The sequence below is a fragment of the Takifugu rubripes genome, chromosome 3 (assembly GCF_901000725.2).
Source record: "Takifugu rubripes chromosome 3, fTakRub1.2, whole genome shotgun sequence".
Taxonomy (NCBI): domain Eukaryota; kingdom Metazoa; phylum Chordata; class Actinopteri; order Tetraodontiformes; family Tetraodontidae; genus Takifugu; species Takifugu rubripes.
The window spans coordinates 14,512,085-14,530,601 of NC_042287.1; the positions used below are offsets into that span (position 1 = coordinate 14,512,085).

General features: G+C 47.3%; 2 protein-coding genes across 3 annotated transcripts; both read left to right on the plus strand.

Annotated features, from left to right (window-relative positions):
- Positions 1–2,181: 2,181 nt before the first annotated feature.
- Positions 2,182–12,773, plus strand: LOC101062164 (immunoglobulin-like and fibronectin type III domain-containing protein 1). Its single transcript, XM_029833690.1, has 26 exons — positions 2,182–2,246; positions 3,057–3,116; positions 3,535–3,657; positions 3,740–3,879; positions 3,965–4,064; positions 4,150–4,192; positions 4,281–4,476; positions 4,654–4,825; positions 5,040–5,312; positions 5,408–5,704; positions 5,773–5,820; positions 5,961–6,326; positions 6,712–6,843; positions 6,981–7,082; positions 7,652–7,776; positions 7,883–8,024; positions 8,094–8,387; positions 8,900–9,196; positions 10,283–10,462; positions 10,551–10,679; positions 10,774–11,082; positions 11,276–11,361; positions 11,507–11,699; positions 11,782–12,078; positions 12,156–12,482; positions 12,550–12,773. Exons 1-26 carry the CDS (start codon positions 2,219–2,221, stop codon positions 12,552–12,554), a joined length of 4,464 nt encoding a protein of 1,487 aa, XP_029689550.1. The 5' UTR covers positions 2,182–2,218; the 3' UTR covers positions 12,555–12,773.
- Positions 12,774–13,184: 411 nt separating this feature from the next.
- LOC101062387 (actin cytoskeleton-regulatory complex protein PAN1) lies at positions 13,185–18,510 on the plus strand. Of its 2 annotated transcripts, none has more exons than XM_011602659.2 (5): positions 13,185–13,755; positions 14,875–15,359; positions 15,956–16,118; positions 16,407–17,356; positions 17,453–18,510. In XM_011602659.2, the coding sequence occupies exons 1-5, from the start codon at positions 13,477–13,479 to the stop codon at positions 17,484–17,486; spliced, it is 1,911 nt and encodes a 636-aa protein (XP_011600961.2). In that variant the 5' UTR covers positions 13,185–13,476; the 3' UTR covers positions 17,487–18,510. The 2 variants fall into 2 exon arrangements, with proteins under 2 accessions (XP_011600961.2, XP_011600960.2); XM_011602658.2 differs by having other exon boundaries at positions 14,872–15,359; positions 17,453–18,509.
- Positions 18,511–18,517: the final 7 nt, after the last annotated feature.

Below are 18,517 nucleotides of genomic sequence, written 5' to 3' on the forward strand. Positions count from 1 at the left end.
GAGCGCGACTTGAGTCAAATGATAATATTAGCACGCTAGCCTGCTTATAAGATGTGTCGTGTTAGTGTGGCGACGTCTGTCTGGGTCTGGGTGTGTGTGTGTGTGTCACACTCGACTGTGTTTGGTAGCTCCGGAGCAGGAAGGAGCACCGGTGGAGCGACAGGCCGACAGCACGGCTGCTTCTGGAGCCGCACCGCTAATGTGGCGAAGAAACAGGTTTCCACGGAGACAAATTAAATATAGTTGGAGCGCCAACTGCACAAATAAAAGTTCTAAATGCAGTCATTGGATGTCCGCACGTGTAGAAGTTGTCAATACATCCTGATGCGTTAGGAGATGTGAATGTTACTTTAAAGGCGGGACATTACTGGAATTGTTCTGCTGTGAGCAGATATTCTGGTACTTCTCCGTGAGACCATAAATTCCTTTGTGGTTTGACCTTGCCTTCTCAAAGTCACATCTGCCTCCGCAGGAGCTTATACCTCACAAATGCCATAACCTTGATTACGTAACACATTGTAATATAAGAAGAAGACAACATACAAGGGTAAACAGTGAGGAGCCTGCTCAGGACATGTGATCTCCAATAACAAGGGAAGGTTTTAACACCGAATCCCTGCGAATCTTCAAGTTCAAGGAAAGACGACGGCGGGTCACATTCCTGGAATACCTTTCATGATCAAAATTCATCAGAGCACTTCTAGTAACTGTCACTCAAGGTCAGAACTAGACCCTTATACAGTTCGCCCATTTCGACCCAGCCTATAGGTAGAATGTTTGCTTCTTAATTTATATGAAAACAGTGACGCGACGTCTCAGGTACAACTTAATGAGACGCTTCCTGTGTGAAAAGCGTGTGTTCTGTTGAGTTACATCAGTGCGGGGAAAACTTCAGCAGTGAAGTTGACATTGGTGGGTTTCACCCTCTCCCCCCGAGGCTATTCATCTCTATTTACTTCATCCACCCCCCCATGTAAGCCCCCCATCCCCGCCACCCTTCACACTCCCCCTTCATAATAACCCACCTGCTTTGAGCATCCATCAGAACAGGAATCCTCTCCTTGACAGTCGCTGTGAAGCTGCACGCCGCCAAGCTTCACAAGCCAACGCGTTCTCCCAGAGGAGCTAACATTCAGTCAAATCCAGGAAGAAGAGAGCTGACGCCACATCTGTAAATCAGGCTCAGAGGCTCAGAGGCAGTGACGACGGGGTTTGCAGACAGGTAAAACACTCTTCCTCACGCTGTTTCTCTCTGTGTGGAACCAAGGGTACATTCCAAACAAGTAGGCTACAACGCGACACGTTCGGAGTGCTCGGGTTCCCTTTTGCTGGTAAACAGTAATATTACGTGTCCCTTTTTCAGCAGTCATAGGTTCTCACATCGCTGATGTCATTTTGCTTATTTGATCATCCAAACCCCCGTTGCTGATGGTGAAAGATCTCCGTTGATCATGCTGGAGATGATGTATGAAAATGTAACTGACCACACCATTACAGCTCTTTATTTAGTTTACTGACTCTTATCTTTATCATTTATGTCAGACTGTTGTCAGTACAGAACACTGGGGTGACACTTTAAACCTCCAGACGATGGTTAAAAAGATTTTACTACGGTGATCAAAGAGAGTTTAAAGTGCTTGACAAGATGAAACGAAAATGATTCGTTTCCAAAAGTTAGAACTTGAGATTATTACCGTGATGCTGGTTTCTGTAATGAATTTGTGACGTATTAGTTGGGATGAAGACACTCCTAATGATGTCCTCCAATGGCGTTTGCTGTCTACGCTGCTTCAGATTTTTCACCTAGTGGCCACGTGCGGAACTGCGCATTTTTGCTGAACCCTCGTTAGATTGTCAAAGCGAAAGCGGCTCATCGTTTAAAACAAACTGTGTTGACTCCAGCATGGCTGACAGCCAGTTCCCTGCTGTTACCATTCAGATGCTGAGGGTTGCAGCTTTAGGTCGGTAGCTGAGCGCTCTCCTCAGTGCCTCACCGACCACTTCCCTGCCCTTGCTCAAGGGAAAGAGTCAGGATTAAGGAGATCCTCTACTGCTTGTTTTTGTAATTATTATTATTATAAATGCATCATATGAGGATCAGCGTGTGGAATCTCGTGCAGAGGATGGTGGAGTTTATGTCTGGGTTCTGGTGCTAAAAATCTTTATTCTCCCTCTTTTGCAGGTTTAAAAAAAACCAAAAAAAACACCTTTTGACAAGATGTGGAAAAAGCCGGGCAGAATTAAAAGTACGGTACTGCAGTCTCACATCATCCACATATTTCATGTTCTCATACGTCTGAAACACCATTTTAAACTCACAGCTCCTCCCTCTACCTGATCGCTTGGGTACTCCTTCCTAATCCTCGAGTTACGGTACTCACAAAGCAACAAACACCCACCTGTATGACTGGCTAGATGAGATCTTTCAGGCTGCTCACTGCCTCCAAATAAGACATCTAGCATAGCAACAGCAGTACACAGCAACAGGTGTGGCGTTTTCACAACGACCACATCAGTTAGGCTCCACCCACTGGGTACGATTATTCAAAGATATAAGAAAATCCTCCAGCGGGATTTCAGCAGCTTTTGCAGGTCGACGTGATAACGTCACCAAACTCAAACACAAAATAAATCAGCATTGTGATTTTATCTTTTCTGTACCTTTATAGTTATAGCTTTTGTTCACTGTAATGGACATAATGAATACTTGAGGGAATATTTGCATCTGATACTGGTCCAATCTTCTATGAAGGTTAATGTACATTTTATGGAAGCTTCTCTGATAAAAACCCAGGAGGAGAAATAAATCCAGTCCCTCTCTCTTTCCCTCCTTTCCTTTATCATTTTCCTTCGGACAGCAAATGCATCACGTGGCTTAGATAATACGTAACATTTGTACAAATATGGGGAAATGTGCCTGCAGGTCATAACTTGCAATTTCACACAGGAGACTAATAATGAGCAGCTTCTCCTGGATGGAGGCTGCTGGAGGCTAAGGGCCTCACATTTGCCTGCGCTCTTCTCCCTCTATGACTGTATCATTTTCTTCCACTCAGGTTTCTCCATTGTTCATCAGTACATTCAGCATTTCAACGAGGTGTCTGGCAACAAGTCAGGTAACGTTCGTCTCTTGGCTGTAATCATGCTGAAACTGTACAAAGTGAACATTTCCAGCCCCCTGCTGGGTATTATTGACCACTTTGACCGCACATTTCATAACTGGTTTAAATGGCCCCTGAATTTGCTTTCTAACATGAAAAGATGAAAAGCATCATAAAAAGACCAAACACTACAGTGCATATATAAACAGTATGAGACAAACCATCTCAAAGTGGACCTAAATAAATAAATATCACGTTAAAGTCTGTGACGGGTTCACCCTCGTTTAAGACGCGTCACAGGAATTGTGTGACAGCTCTGACCTCTGCTGGTAGCACAAACTAATCATTTTCACTCCTCTTTGTCCTCAGTATTTATGCTTTGGTCCAATTTGGGTTGAAAGTAAATGCCAACATATTTCCATGATTGTTTCAGCCGTGCTGAGGAAGAGATCCAGACTTCCTGGAGTCGTCATCACACAGTTTGTAACCAGCATACCTGAGGGCCAAAGCACCCCAGACTTCCAGTGTAAACCAGCCCCGGCAACTGTTGAGGAAGGTGGGCGTCACTCATCCGACCACTGATTCAAATTCAAAATTCAAGAATGATTTTTGTCACTGTAAATGCACGCCGCTTCCAGGGGAAACGGCGGTTTTCCGGGTCAGGGTCAAAGGTGATCCAAAACCAGATGTGTCATGGAAGAGAACAAAAGGAGCCATCTCAGAGAATGAAACATTTCAGACCACCTACAACGAATCCACAGGAGAGCATGTACTCAAGGTGGGTGAGTCCACCGCAAAACTACTGAAGGCAAAACTACTTAAACATTCTGGACGTCTTCTAAGCTGCCACGTCACATTTGCAGATTCGCAGAGTCTCGGCAGCAGAAGAGGACACGTACAAGTGTTTTGTGGTGAACAAATACGGCCGAGCTGTCTGCTCAGCAAAATTAACAGTGGCTGGAGGTGAGCTGTTCAGCGTGTACGCTTCATCTTCTCCCCGTAAATGGGTCCTGCCCCCTGTTGAGTGAACACACTCCTCTTTTCGTAGCTTCAACAGATCCCGTCGACTTCAGAAAACTGCTGAGGAAAAGGTGAGAGCGCACGAGCCGCTTGTGCAGATGGGATTTCATTGCCAACGTCCCGCCCAGCCCTGAACGTTACTTTTTAATACTTGTCTAGCGCCGCCGCCAAAGCGGAGGAAGAGCAGACAAGACCGACAGATGGGAGGACGGAAAAAGCATTCTGGGACGCCATGCTGAACGCCGACAGCAGAGACTACAAACACATCTGTGCCCAATTTGGTGTTGAAGACACAGATTTGATCGTCATGAAAGTTGAAGCAAAGAAAAGGGAGAGCGAGCAAAATAAGTGTCTGGTAGGAGAGTCTGTATGATGGTTAATAGCCTGTTATGGACAGCATGCTCTTCTTGACACATCTTTGCTAGTTTTACCTTCTTTACTGGGACATATAGAAAAAAGAAATGGCGTCTTATATGAGTGGATGAGGCCCTTTCATAGATAAACCACGTCTGTCCCTCTGTGAACATGGCAGGATGGCGTGATTCCCTACAATGAAGAGAAAACAGCAACACTCAACCAGATAAACGCTGGGAGGAGCGCAGGTCTGATGAGTCAAACTGGGGAGAGCACGGCGGAGACGGAGCGCTTTCAGATGAACGGTGACAGTGATGGTCATGACGGTAGCTTCCTCCCAGAGTGTAAATGTAGGTCTCAGGAACATGATTGTGATTCTAATGCTGCACACATTTCCACACTCGTCCTGAAAAGTTCTGTCAAAAAGGTTCTTGGTAGTATGAAAAACATCACAACCTCTCAAAAATAATGGACCAATCAATATAGCGGTGATGCTAGGAATCTCTGCCTTGTTCTAGCCTCTCTTGGACTACTTTCATTGATCTCTTCTCTTTGTTTTCTAAGTGTCCAATGTGGAATTTGTTGTAAAAATCGAGGAGGTCAAAGCGCAGGAAAGCGAAGAGGCCCTCTTTGAGTGTGTGCTCACACACCCGGTGTCCAACATCACGTGGATGGGTAATGGCAGCGTCATCCAGGATGGAGCAAAATACAGCGTGAACGTGTCCGACCACCAGCTGATCCACAGGCTGATGGTCAGGGACTGCCAGCAGGAGGACAGAGGGATCTACTCAGCTGTGGTGGGGAAGAGAACCTGCAGCGCCTGGCTGCTGGTGGAAGGTAACCTAATATCTCACACTGCACCAATAATCAGCATCTGGCCGGCGTGTAATCTTCACAGATGATAGCGCACGTTCTGTGTTTCACCCCCTCAGCCGAGCGCGACCCTGCGTCAGCGGGCGAGAAGGCGGCTCGTAAAGCATCCGTGGCTGGTGGAGCACGCGTTGACCTGGAGAAGGCAGCGCAGCAGCAGCAAATAAAACTCCAAGAGCAGATGGAGAGGATTCTAACATCTGTCAAGGCCACGCATGAAAAGAAACACGGCAAGAGAAGCGACGACAGTCAGAGAAAGCCCGAGGTGACCACAAGCAATGGAACCGGTCCTGAGCACCAGGCACACATGGGATCTGCTCAGACGATGCTGAACAAGGGAACAGCTCCATCTATGCCAGGTAGTAAACACACAAAAACCAACTGGTTACTGTGTTAATGACAAAATATTTTCATTTGAATTCCACAGATCACGATGGAGAAGATATTCCTGGGGAGAAGATCTCCAGTGGATCAGGTAAAGATTTAATACACCAAACTAAGGACAGAACAATGGCCGATTCCACCATCAGACAGGAAACTATAGAAAACAGCTGACACCAGTGTGTTTTCTCTTATGAAAACATTGATGGAAAACTAACCCAGAATCTGTCTTAGGCCAAAATAAAGTGATGGCGGATGGAAGCGAGATCTCTGCCAGATCTGTGAGCAATGCAATCTCTCCTGGATCTGCTACTGCTCCAACGGTCAGGGAAAATAAAGTTTTTACTGGATCCTCTGAGGGAAATCAAGACCCTGCTTTATCTACTGATGGAAAGAAGGTCCCAACTGGATCAGTCAGCAGAAATAACATCTGTAGCGGATCCCTTGTAAATAATGGAGTCTCTGCAGGACACGCTGGTGGAAATAAAGACTGCGCAGCACCTGATGATGACAGGAAAGATCCAACAGGATCTGCCGATGGAGAGAAAGACAAATGCCAAAGACAAAGCAGGAAGGTCAGAGAGAAGCAGGCTGCGATGGGTAAGTACTGCTGGAGAACATCTATCTGCAAGGAAATGCTCCACGCCGACTCCTCATCATCGCTCCCATCTCAATAACCCAGCGTTTGAAACGGAGCTTTGGTGAAACGAACCATCTCACCTGTCAGACGCCTGCTTGACAATATAGAAAACAGGTCACATCAATGTGATGCAATGATGCAACAGGAGCAGCCGTTCAGGCGGTATGATTGGAAATGAAATGAGCTTTCTGATCAACATTCCAGCCGCGTGTTTGTCTTTGACTGCCTCTGCTGGCTTCTATGTAGATGAGGGAAGCGTGTCGGATTGTTCAGAGCATTAGTAAATATCTGGAATTTATTTTGAGTTCCGGATTGTGACGTCATCCAAGTGTCTCTTCAATGCAGATGCAAATGAATGCGACGAAGCAAGTAACTTTGATGGGGACGAGAAGGATGAGAAGGTACTCCCAGCAGAAACCCTGGATTCAGTAAATGAAAAGGAAAGTGGTGAAAAGACGTCACGGACCCCGGCGAGAGGTAAGAGCCTGACTCAGAGATGGGATGTAGCATCACGCACATTAATGAAAACACTTCTCTGACTCATGCACGCCGTCTTTTACACGTGTCTTGTGTGATGTAAATTCATACGGATTTTTATTTGTATATTTTGAAAGGTCAAAGTCAGGAGGAGGTCGACGAGGATGAAGAGACGGAGAGTGCAGCTGGTTCTATCAGACGTAAAAGACAAGGCCCACTGACGGAAGACACAGTTATCGGTGACTAAACAGAGTAAAACCATGACTCACTGGCCTGTAGAACACACACACACACACACACACACACACACACACACACACACACACACACACACACACACACACACACACACACACACACACGGCAGATTAGGACCCAAACGCAGTCGACCAAACAAAAGCCATCACGACTCAAGGATGATGGAGAGATTAACGAAGAAAATAGGCTCAATTACACGCTCGACATTAATCTCCTGCTCATTCCCCAACAAGCAAATTATCATACATTCGTTACTCATTCATCCATTGTTCTCCCCATGTGATTTATCAAAGTTGTTTCCGCACCATCGGGAATTTCCGCGGCAACCTGGGAAAAAAAACACTGTTTTGTCATCTTTATGTATAATCTGATCCCGGATGATCTGCAAGCACAGCATAATAAATTATAATCTATGTAACCATCAGCGTGAACAAAGCACTTCCCCTCCAAACCTCCCACAGACAAATATTAGCTGTTATCACACCAGCGCGGGGCAGCCTTGTTTTCACCAGTCAACGCACTCATCAGGTCCAAATGTTCTCCCATTCAGATCCGGGGGTTCATTTCATCTGCGGCTTGTCCGATGTGGACGCCGTCGTCAACGAGGCTGCGGAGCTGATGTGTAAGCTCAGCAGCGAGGACTGTGAGGGGGTCTGGTTCAAGGAGGGTCGAAAGGTGAGTGGCCTGGGCCGAGTCCACTGCAGGAAGCTGCTGATGGAACCTTCCTGCTTTACTTCTGTAATATCAGACGGTTTAATTCCATCCAGATGTCTGTTTACAGATCCCTCCAGATGACCAGTTCTGCATCATCAGGGAAGGTGCCGTCCACAAACTAATCATAACAAAGTGTAAAGAGGAGCATTCTGGGAAATACCGCTTTGTGGCCGACGGTCGGAAGACAGAGGCAATGATCAATGTCAAAGGTTAGATGACGTTCACGTAAAGAAAACCGACACTTTAGGCTCAGTTTATGAAACAGTCTCTTTGTTTAGATCCACCGAGATTCAGACCCGAAGACGTCTGCGTTTTCACCGAGCCTGTGAAGGTCAGAGCGGGACAAAACGCCATGTTCAAAATGCCCTTTATTGGCCAGGAACCCATTAGGATCCAGTGGTACAGAGAAGGAGAGGAGCTGCTCGGTGACAATAACGTGAAGGTGGAGAAGTGTAGGAGTCAAAGCCGACTGCTCCTGAGCAGATGCCAGAGGAAGGACACCGGAGAGATCAAGATAAAGCTGAAGAACCAACACGGCGTCACGGAGGCAATTTCCCAGCTAATTGTACTCGGTCAGTGAAGAAAGGATGAAAGGAGACCTTCAACATGTGGAATGAACCGCATGTGAAGCCACAAATTAAATTCAAGTCACTGACATTCAAATCTGTCTAAAAGACACATTTTGATAAATACAACAGCTCTTATTGCAGTGGAGGAAACTCTGGTAAAGTCTTTAGGAAAGCAAACAGTCATTAACTGTGTCATTTTTCATTAAAAAAATAAAATAATGCACGCATTTTCAGCAAACACAACATTTCAATGAGCCCATCTGTGCCTGGACAGATGAGGTGATTATTTTCCAATCTAACCACCATAACTATGGCGAAAACACATCGAGATGAGGGTTGTTTCTTTTTTTTTTACAAACCTCAAAGCCTGTTTTTATTCATCAGAGTCGACCTTTAAAATGGGAACGCCATTTATGCAAGAATAACATCAAACATTGAAAAAAATATCCCAAGTTTTCGAGGTGAAGAAACATTTCAGCATTAGAGGCACTTTCAAACCTTTGCCCATGTTTCAGACAAACCCACTCCACCCCTGGGTCCTGCAGAGACCACCGAGAGCTCCGCCACGTGCGTTGAATTTAAGTGGAGGCCTCCAAAAGATGACGGGGGCTCGCCGGTGACTCACTACCTGATGGAACGACAGCAAGTGGGACGAAATACGTGGAAGAAACTCGGGGAAATTCCAGGCGTGCCCCGCCACCGCGACACGGACGTGGAGCACGGCCGGAAATACTGCTACCGTATCTGGGCCGTGACGGCGGAGGGCACCAGTGAAATGATGGAGACGGACGAAATGCAGGCCGGCACACTGGGTGAGTCCCATCAGGCCAGTTCCATGAATGTTTAATCAAACCCTCCTGCATAAAACTACATTTAGTTCTGGAGCCTGCCAGAGTATGAACTTTGACCCCTCTGAATTATGGAAACAGTAATACAAGAGCCAGCACAGATGACTTTAAAACTAGTCAAAACTCAAGAATAACAAAAAGAAAAGACTTTTTTGGGGAGCAACAAGGCCAATGATGAAGAATAAGTTCTGAAACTTGCGCATGTTGGAATCTGTGTGTCAGTTCAACAGCCAGCAAATGAAGCTCAATTATCAATTATTCAGTAGTGAGTTACTTCAAAATAATTATGCAAGAGTGCCAGAAATTATTAAAAAGTTCATAATTCCAATAAAATATCACCAGAACACTTGGTTTCTAGGCTGTGAGGGGATACAAGAAAGCGCTGGCGGCAAGGCGCTGGCGAGTTTGGCCTTGGCTGAAATGAAAAGAAGAAGAAAAAAAAAAGAAGTTGTACTTACAAGCTCTGCTGGAGACAAAACTTCAGAAGCATCAGAGTCACCAAACTCCTCAAGTCACAGCCCCAATGATGAAGTTTCCAATGATGAAGCTTCCAATGATGAAGGTTCCAATGATAAAGGTTCCAATGATAAAGGTTCCAATGATGAAACTTCCAATGATGAAGGCTGCCACTTGTCCTTTCCTGTGATTTTTTTTGTTTTATTTCAAAACTCCAAAAAAAATGATTAATTCATCATTCTAATTTCAAACTGTAAACAATGGCAGGAAAATAAAACGACTTTTTTCGTGAAAATGAGTAAATAACACGACACTACAAGGACTAAAATGGCCTCACGGAACTAATTAGTCTGAGAGTAACACCCGTATGCTGACCTGCTGCTGCTCTTTACTGCCCTCTGCTGGTGTACATTATATATGCGCTAGATAGATAGATAGATAGATAGATAGATAGATAGATAGATAGATAGATAGATAGATAGATAGATAGATAGATAGATAGATAGATAGATAGATAGATAGATAGATAGATAGATAGATAGATAGATAGATAGATTTTTTAAATGTATCCTTTTTCCCATGTGCTTTCCGCAGCTTTTCCTGGTCCTCCAGCTCCTCCAGCGGTGGTCAGTGCCTTTGATGACTGTATCAACATTGCTTGGGAAGCACCGAGTAACCGCGGAGGTTCACGTATCCTCGGCTACCTTGTGGAGAAGCGTAAGAAGGGAAGCAATCTCTGGTCCACCATCAATGCTACAGATGACCTCATCAAAGGTCTTCTTGGTTTCTAGAACTTAATCCGACAGCAGCTGTTTAACCGCAACACTGACGTTTCCTATTGTTCTTTCTATGATTTAACCAGAGAAGAAATGCGCCGTTAGAGATGTTGTGTCTGGGATGGAGTATGAGTTCAGAGTCACTGCTGTGAACCTCTCAGGAGTTGGCGAATGTAGCAGCCCGTCAGAATTTGTTTTCGCTCGAGATCCCAAAAGTAAGTTTTTCCTTTGGTCCGCCCTTATTCTTCTTACTTTTATGATATTACTCCACACCAGACTAATTGTTTGGTGTTATGTGACCTTTTGAAGAACCTCCTGGGAAGGTTGTTGGTCTGAAGGTTTCTGAAACTTCCTACACCCACTTTGTCCTGACTTGGACCAAACCCGAGGAGAAACCAGGGATTCAGGACGAGGCAAAGGGATATTTCATTGACGTACGTCAGGCAGACTGCATCGAATGGTCCCGCTGCAACACCAGCCCCCTCATCACAACGTCCTTCAGTGTGAGAGGCCTTAAACACATGGATATGTACTGGGCCAGGGTCACTGCCACCAATGATGGAGGAGACGGTCCCCCCGAGGAGCTGCAGAAATACATTACTGCAATGCCCAGACCTGGTAGGAGAATTCAAGACACAATAAGGTTGATTACATGTGGTCAGCACTTTGAACCTGTAGCTCCATTTCATTGAATTGCTGTTCATGTGTTTCATTTATGCTACAAGATACATAAAGTGCATGAGAATTTGAAATCCAAGAGCGTTCGACACTTACTCTAAAGAACCCTCCGGCTCTTATTTTGTCGTTATAGTGAGGCCAAAGTTCACGAACCACAAAATGAAAAGTTTCATGGTTGTGAAGGCAGGAAACTCTGTTAGGATCATGATGCACTTCGAGGTACGATTTATACCAGGGATGAACTGGGTCATAGCGGGGTTTTAAGAATGGTACATAGACATAAGATCACATGACTGCTTCGATTAGTGGTGCCATGGTGACCCTGGGACGTTTATATTCGATATGCCCAATGTTTCCTTTGCAGGCGTCCCCGCTGCCTGACATCATGTGGCTGAAGGACAACGTTCCAGTGACGAAAAGAGTTACAATCAGCAATTCTGACAGTTCCTCCCAGCTGCTCATCCCTTCCTCCGAGCGATCTGATTCTGGCGTTTACTCCGTTTTAGTAAAAAATCTCGCAGGACAGGAAACTTTCAGTATTGAGGTTCGGGTCACAGGTGAAAGGAACATTCCCAAATGCCCCCTTGTCTTTAGCATCGTGTCTAAAGCTGCCTTTAAGTAGTTAGAGTGTGTTTACAGACGATCCAAGGCCACCTGGACCGATAGAAGTTGAGGAAAACGTCCCCGGAACGGTGACCCTCACCTGGCTTCCGTCTCCTGACGAGAAGCTGGATGACCGCCTCCACTACACGGTGTCCAAACTGGACTCCACCAAAGGCACGTGGGCCACGGTGGCCGACAGGCTCTTCAATAACAGGTTCACGGTCTGCAACACCATGCACGGGAGGGTCTATCACTTCAGAGTCTACGCCAAAAATGACATGGGCATCTCCCCACCTTCTGAGTCTCCCACCTGGGGGACGGAGAAAAAGAAAGGTGTGCTTTGCCTTCTCCGACCGCCCTCAAAGAGCAGAAAATACACGCGATGACAATGTTTATCTCGTCCCCCACAGAGAGGTTTGCGTTGAGCACGCCAGCACACAGGGATCGTGACATGCAGTGTCCACCAGTCTTTATTGTCCCACTGAAGCTTCACAACGCGCCCAAAGGCTATGAGTGCTACATGAGCTGTGCGGTGACAGGCAACCCCAAACCTCGGATCACCTGGTACAGAAATCACGTCAGCTTGAACACAGACACCAACTACTACATCTCCAACACATGTGGGGTGTGTTCCCTGTTGATTCTTCGAGTGGGGCCCAAAGACATGGGCGAGTACACCATCACCGCAGAGAGCACGCAGGGACGGGCCGAGTGCTCCACTGTCCTCAGCGTCAGGGGTGAGAACACGCAGCCATTCCAGGTCCACCAACCCACTGATGACAATAACCTCGCTTCTCCACACAGAGTGAAGATGCTGACGTCGGCACAGCAAGATCAGGAGGGTCCACGCAGGAGACCTGATGTCAGCGGAGTCGGTGGCAAAATAAAGCGTCAGGATGTGAAGTGGCTGGATCCGTGACCGAGAGCATGGGCCTGTTGGGGTTTAGCATTAAAGTAAAACCTGATGACAGTCTTTTATGTCCAGCTGATTTCTGAAGCTGCAATAAAAATAGCTGATGAGAATCAAATGTGTTTATATTACAGAATGCTCAAAGGTGTCACAGCTTCTGCAGCGCCTCTTTTTACATGACGTGTGTGGGGAAAACGTTGTTGGATGATGCATGTAAAAGATTTATAGTACTGATGGGAAAAAATAAAAGATCTACTTGTACAATGTTTCTACAGCCAACAACATTTAGTTAAGTGCATTTTGTAGGCCAATGTTGTAACAAGTTATAGATAAAGGCTGATTTTTTTGAAAATAAAGGACTCATTTTTTAAGAAAACGTAAGAATTCTGAGGGAAAAGTCACAACCGTCCTCAGCAACGCGTCAATTGATTCTTCTGATCTATTATTAAACTTTATCCATGATGTTTAGCGCAACCCCACGGCGCACAGGACGCGCGCAGGACTCGGCGCTGCCTCCACGCCACCGGACGCGCCGTTGAGCCGTCAGATGACAAGCACATGTTGGCGGAGTCTCACCCCCTCCCAGAGAACAGCCCCTCTCCTGTCCTGCTCCGGAGTGGTTTCACACGCTCCCTTCGCTCCACTCCTCTTTGATCCCCTCTTCGATCGCTCCTCATCTTCATCGAGAAGAAGCTGCGCGCCGCTGAGGACGACACAGATCTCCGCGCTCTGCTCGGTCCGCCGACACTTTCCTCCACTCTCTTCACCTCACCTCCTCCGCCTGCCGGGAACATCGTGTCCTTTCCCTGCGGTGGGGAACAATGACTGCCAAGCACCGGAAAAGCAAAAACAACCACAAACACGAGGAGAACTTTTTCAAGAATGATGTTGTGGAAGCCGAAGTGCGCACCGGTGCAAACTCTTCCTCCGTCCACCTGGTTTTATTCCTGGTTATTGTGGTTGGCGGTGCCGTCGGACTGTGGTTCTGCTTCCAGCAGCACCAAACTTTAAGCCAATTAACAGACAGTGTGGCTGGCATGCAGGTGAAAATAATGAAGCTCCAGGCTGCCCACGAAGAATTCCGACAGTCAGGCACGAAGGTATGGAGTTTTACAAAGTCACCCCACCCCCACCCTCATGGCATATGTTGTGTATTATTATGGGGGGTGAAATCTCATAATAAGGAAACTTGTCGTGCATGCGAGTGACCATCTGAAGAGCGTGAACAGCTTCGGGCCTCTATCAGATTTCAAAATGCCAAAAGCCTCCATGAAGATTCTTTTTACCCTCCAGCTGCTCAGAATAACCCCTCTCAGGGGGAGTCGTACCTGAGTTATTGTTGCTGGGTTACTGGATTGTTTTCAATGAATCCAAAAAAAGCTGTTTGGCTCTGCATTAGAGGTTTAAAAAAAATGTGTGAGAAATTATCACATTGTCCAGTCAGGAGCTTCAGGCCTGAGCTGCCACCACAACAAGGCAGCGGAGTGCCAGGCCTAAATTTAGTCTGTGGTTCTTGATATTTAACACCAGGACAGGGGCTGTTTTTAGACCCTCGCTCAGAGTGGCGAGTCGGTGTTTGTGGACGACAGAGGCATCACCCTTTAGAATCTGTTGTCTCGTGAATCAGCCTGACTAAAGTGGTGCTTGAGTGCTGCTTCAGCAGGAGCTCCGCGGCTGCCACGAGCAGCATTTTACACCTTTAAAAAGCGCTCAACTATTTTTACGACGTTGCTGCAGGCAAGGCTCAGCGGGACTGGGTCTACTTCAGCCTCCTCCTGCAGCTGCAGAAGAGTTGTGGCAGGCATTTTACTTCCCACTTAAATAAATGTTTTATAACACTGTGTGGGTGATTCCCACTTTTACCATTTTACTTATCAAAGTCAGACCGACCTGCAGCACCATGTTGTTGCCCCATTTCAGCATCCTTGCGGTTATTCGTCTGTCCTGTTAGCAAAGCAGCTCAGCCTGATTTTACAATTTGATTTGGAAAAAAGAATGGCCCCTAAAAAGTGGCCTGTATGAATGGTCCCAGTATCCCTGAGTGTTTGTGGACACATGGAACAGAGTGTACCAAAATGTTCCTGCAGCCAAAGCAGCTGAGGGCCGAGCATTGTCGCGACACATGGGCGTTTGCAAAGAACCTTTTAATACCTGAGCATGCAAATTTAATTCTGGTTCTAGACGTGTCTACATTACTTCTGTACATCTCCTTCCAGCAGCACCTCTCAGAGAGTCTGGAGACCCGCCTGAATGCCCTGGAGGAGTCCTCCTCGCTGGCTCAGAAGCAGCTGGGCGTGGCCTTGGCTACAGCCGAGCAGCTCAAGTCGTCCGACCTCCCGGCTCAGGTGCTGTTGCTCCACACCGAGATGAAAAACCGCCTGGCTGAGATGCAACGAGCCACCGTGTCCCTGGAGCAGCTGAGCCAGCTGCAGGCCACGCTGAAAGGGAAGAGCGAGGAGTTTGAGGGGGTCAAAAGTCAGGTGGACGGCCTGGCTGCGCTGAGCTCTGAAATGTCTCGCAAGGTTGAGGTATTGACTGGAAGTCTAAGGGAGGCTGAATCAAAGCTGGAAGATGGAACTGGACACGTGACGGCGCTGAGCAGCACCCTGGATGCACAGGGAGCCCTGGTTCTCAGCCTGAAGGAGCAGGTAGAGATCTGCCAGGGCCAGCTGGAGGCCAGAACACATGGCGTTGCAACGGTTAGGTAAGTTGTGGCTCAAAGAGTTTGGAGCCGAGGTGGAAATATCTGGCCTCCTCTGACCCATAACTCAATGTTGACTTTGTCAAAGCCCCACTGCCACCGTCTCTGTGGACCAGTCTCGGCACACCGTGAAAAGCATTCCACTGTGCCACAACACAACTTTTAGAGCTGGAGAGTTGAGATACAACTTCGGATTTGAAGGTCACCACATGAGCAGTTCTGAAAAGCAGTTCTGCAAAATTCTGAAAAAACTAAAATCTGAGTCCTGTTCAAATGGAAACAAGCAGTTTTCCACTACTGTGGAAGAAACGCGTTAAAATGAAACTCACTTCTGCCTCCTTTTCAGTCCTCCACTGCTGCAATTGTGAAGCACGGTAGCCTAGTTTAAAGCGAAGGTCTGACCCTGACAGAGGAAATGGGGCAGCACTAAAATAGATCCCCCACATTCTAGAAGACACAAAGGTGTAGAATTCCCTCATGTTGGGTTGTGCTTCTTCAAATCAAAAGCAATGAAAATAAGTCACTGGGCCACTGGGAAGCAGTTCTCCAGTTGAGTCGATGGCTTGAGCTGCATCTGACGCTCATCCTCCTGTTTTCAGAGAAGCACTTCAAAGCGAAGAGTTCAAGTGGCTCCAGCAGGCCAGCATGGAGGAGCAGCTCGGTTCCCTCCGTCAGAGTCTGCAGGACCAGATCTCTGCAGCTCATGGTCTCACCTCTGGACTCCAGGCTCGACTAGAGGACATACAGAAGCAGGTTACCCAGGTAACGAGCACAAAATTGGACTCCTCTTTTTTCACGAATTCACAACTGGCAGGTAGTTACATGCACAGTAAGTAAGCGCAGAGTCTCTTCCTCTATTTCTATTAAGTGAGTGTCCGTTGAGGACCATAATCCGTCTCGTTAATTTGAGGCTGCTAATTACCTGACACAGATTCTCCACTGGATTCATAGAGTATAAACCTGTGTGTCAGGAGAGAGCAGTCAATTCAGAGCAGGCTCCACTTTACTGGGAGTTGATGGACTCTCATTTGTGGATTTCTGCCTTCTTAGCTGGGGGACAAAACTACTGCTGAGCCTGAGGACCTGGATCCTGTGGATCCTCCTGAGGACCTGGCTCCCCCGGACAGGCCCGAGGACCTGGCTCCCCCGGATGTGCCCGAGGACCTGGCTCCCCTGGACAGGCCCGAGGACCTGGCTCCCCCAGATGTGCCCGAGGACCTGGCTCCCCCGGACGTGCCCGAGGACCTGGCTCCCCCGGATGTGCCCGAGGACCTGGCTCCCCTGGACAGGCCCGAGGACCTGGCTCCCCCAGATGTGCCCGAGGACCTGGCTCCCCCGGATGTGCCCGAGGACCTGGCTCCCCTGGACAGGCCCGAGGACCTGGCTCCCCCAGATGTGCCCGAGGACCTGGCTCCCCCGGACGTGCCCGAGGACCTGGCTCCCCCAGACGAGCCTGAGCTGGCTCTGCCAGCTGAAGAAGACGCAGCTGCAGGGACTGAAGAGGAACAACAAGCTTCATCTGCAGAAGTAAAAGAAGAGGCACCTGCCCATGATGAAGCTCAGCAGGAGGTCTCTCAGATGGGTGATGTCGCTTCTGCAGAGGAAACGGGAGACGTAGATTCAATAGAGATGAAGGAAGGTGAGCGCTTGGCAGAGGAGGCCCCCGAAGAAGCTGGAGTTGAGCAGGAGTTGGTACTGGAACAGAAGAGAGATGAAATGTTAAGAGAGGAAGAACCACAGGAGGTGGCGGTGGAAGAGGAGACACCTGCAGCAGATGAGGAGGGTTTAGGGAGGGATGAAGGCCTGACAGAGGAGAGCCACAATGTCATGGAGATGCATGAAGAGGTGGAAGAAGTCCAGGAGCAGCCACCACCTGAGGAATACCATGAAGAGGAGGAGGAGGAAGAGTTGAATTGGAATGATGAAGGTCAGGATTTCCCAGCTGAATGGGAGATCAACGGTAGAGAAGAAGCAGATGAAGGACAAGAACTGGAGGGACAGTAAGTCTGAAGCAGGCGTCGCGTTGCAGCACAAGCGTTTTACACATGTTTATGGTCCACTGCTTCAGAAATAACTTGTCTTCCTTGTTTTTGCAGACCCCTGCTCTGGTCAGGAACCGTCTCAGACTAAAGGCGCATCGACAAGGTGTTACAGAGGACTGTTGTTCAGATGATTGTCTTCATTAGATGGTTGCAGGAAAGAACAACGGCAGCTCAACGACGCGTCGGGTCTTTTGCTGGGACACGCAGTCAGAAACGTCACCACGAGCCTTAACTGCAATTAAAGTGACCGTTGAGTGTTTTCCACACATCCTAAATCTGATTTCTGTTTGAATCTGGGAAACCAAAAGCCATAACTCTTACAAAACTGCTCCGCTTGTGTTTCCTGTCACAGATCCCAGGCAAAAAGGAGCACAGAACAGTGAAAACCCTAATTACAAAATTCAAATGTAGGCGTTTGGTGCTGCTGAGCACCGTTAGCAACAGCAGGTCGGAGCTTTTATTCCTCTATTTTTCCATTAAAATGATTTGAAACAGAAACGAATGAATCACTCCAGAGAAAGGACGGAGGAGAAGCTAATAACCTCCGATTCAGTTAGTTCTGTGGCTCTTATCTGATGTGGAACACACACGGACAGTTCACCTCTCAGCATCTGGATCTGCACCAGAGTTTCTGGACTCTAGACCATCATCTGCTGCACAGTGAGATAATGAGAATTCTCAGGTGATCCTCAGATAAACAGTGTTAAGAGCCAGTCCGCCGTGCTGCCCTGGACTCGTCAGGTGCTGCAGCTACATCCTTTTTATTGGTTTCTGGCCTTGATTACATCAGAGCCCCATCTCAGCTTTCATATTTGTGCTCCTGATTCGTTTGTCTGTGACGACGAAACACGATAGAATGTATTTTACTGTACTTTGTTTCACCTTGTTGTCGGATTTGGTTTTCTTCTGAACACCAATTGACAGTCTTGATTTTTCTATGAAATCTTAAAGCGAAAGTCTTTGTGACGAAGCGCTGAGCTCGGAGCGAGAGAAAGACATTCCCTCACAATGTTCATGAAGTGTTTGGACTTGCTGTACGGCGGTTTAAATGAGCCCTCTAGAAAGTCTCTTCCTGTTAGCTGTGATAAATAAATATTGTGTAAGTACTCTCGCTCTCTG

Excerpts from the sequence above, each read along its gene's own strand:
- LOC101062387 (XM_011602658.2), top strand. The coding sequence starts at position 13,477 with ATGACTGCCAAGCACCGGAAAAGCAAAAACAACCACAAACACGAGGAG. Across the intron at positions 13,756-14,871 it reads TCCGACAGTCAGGCACGAAG|CAGCACCTCTCAGAGAGTCT; the intron begins GTATGGAGTTTT and ends ATCTCCTTCCAG. Across the intron at positions 16,119-16,406 it reads TACAGAAGCAGGTTACCCAG|CTGGGGGACAAAACTACTGC; the intron begins GTAACGAGCACA and ends CTGCCTTCTTAG.
- LOC101062164 (XM_029833690.1), top strand. The coding sequence starts at position 2,219 with ATGTGGAAAAAGCCGGGCAGAATTAAAA. Across the intron at positions 11,362-11,506 it reads GGATCATGATGCACTTCGAG|GCGTCCCCGCTGCCTGACAT; the intron begins GTACGATTTATA and ends TTTCCTTTGCAG. Across the intron at positions 12,079-12,155 it reads GGGGACGGAGAAAAAGAAAG|AGAGGTTTGCGTTGAGCACG; the intron begins GTGTGCTTTGCC and ends CGTCCCCCACAG.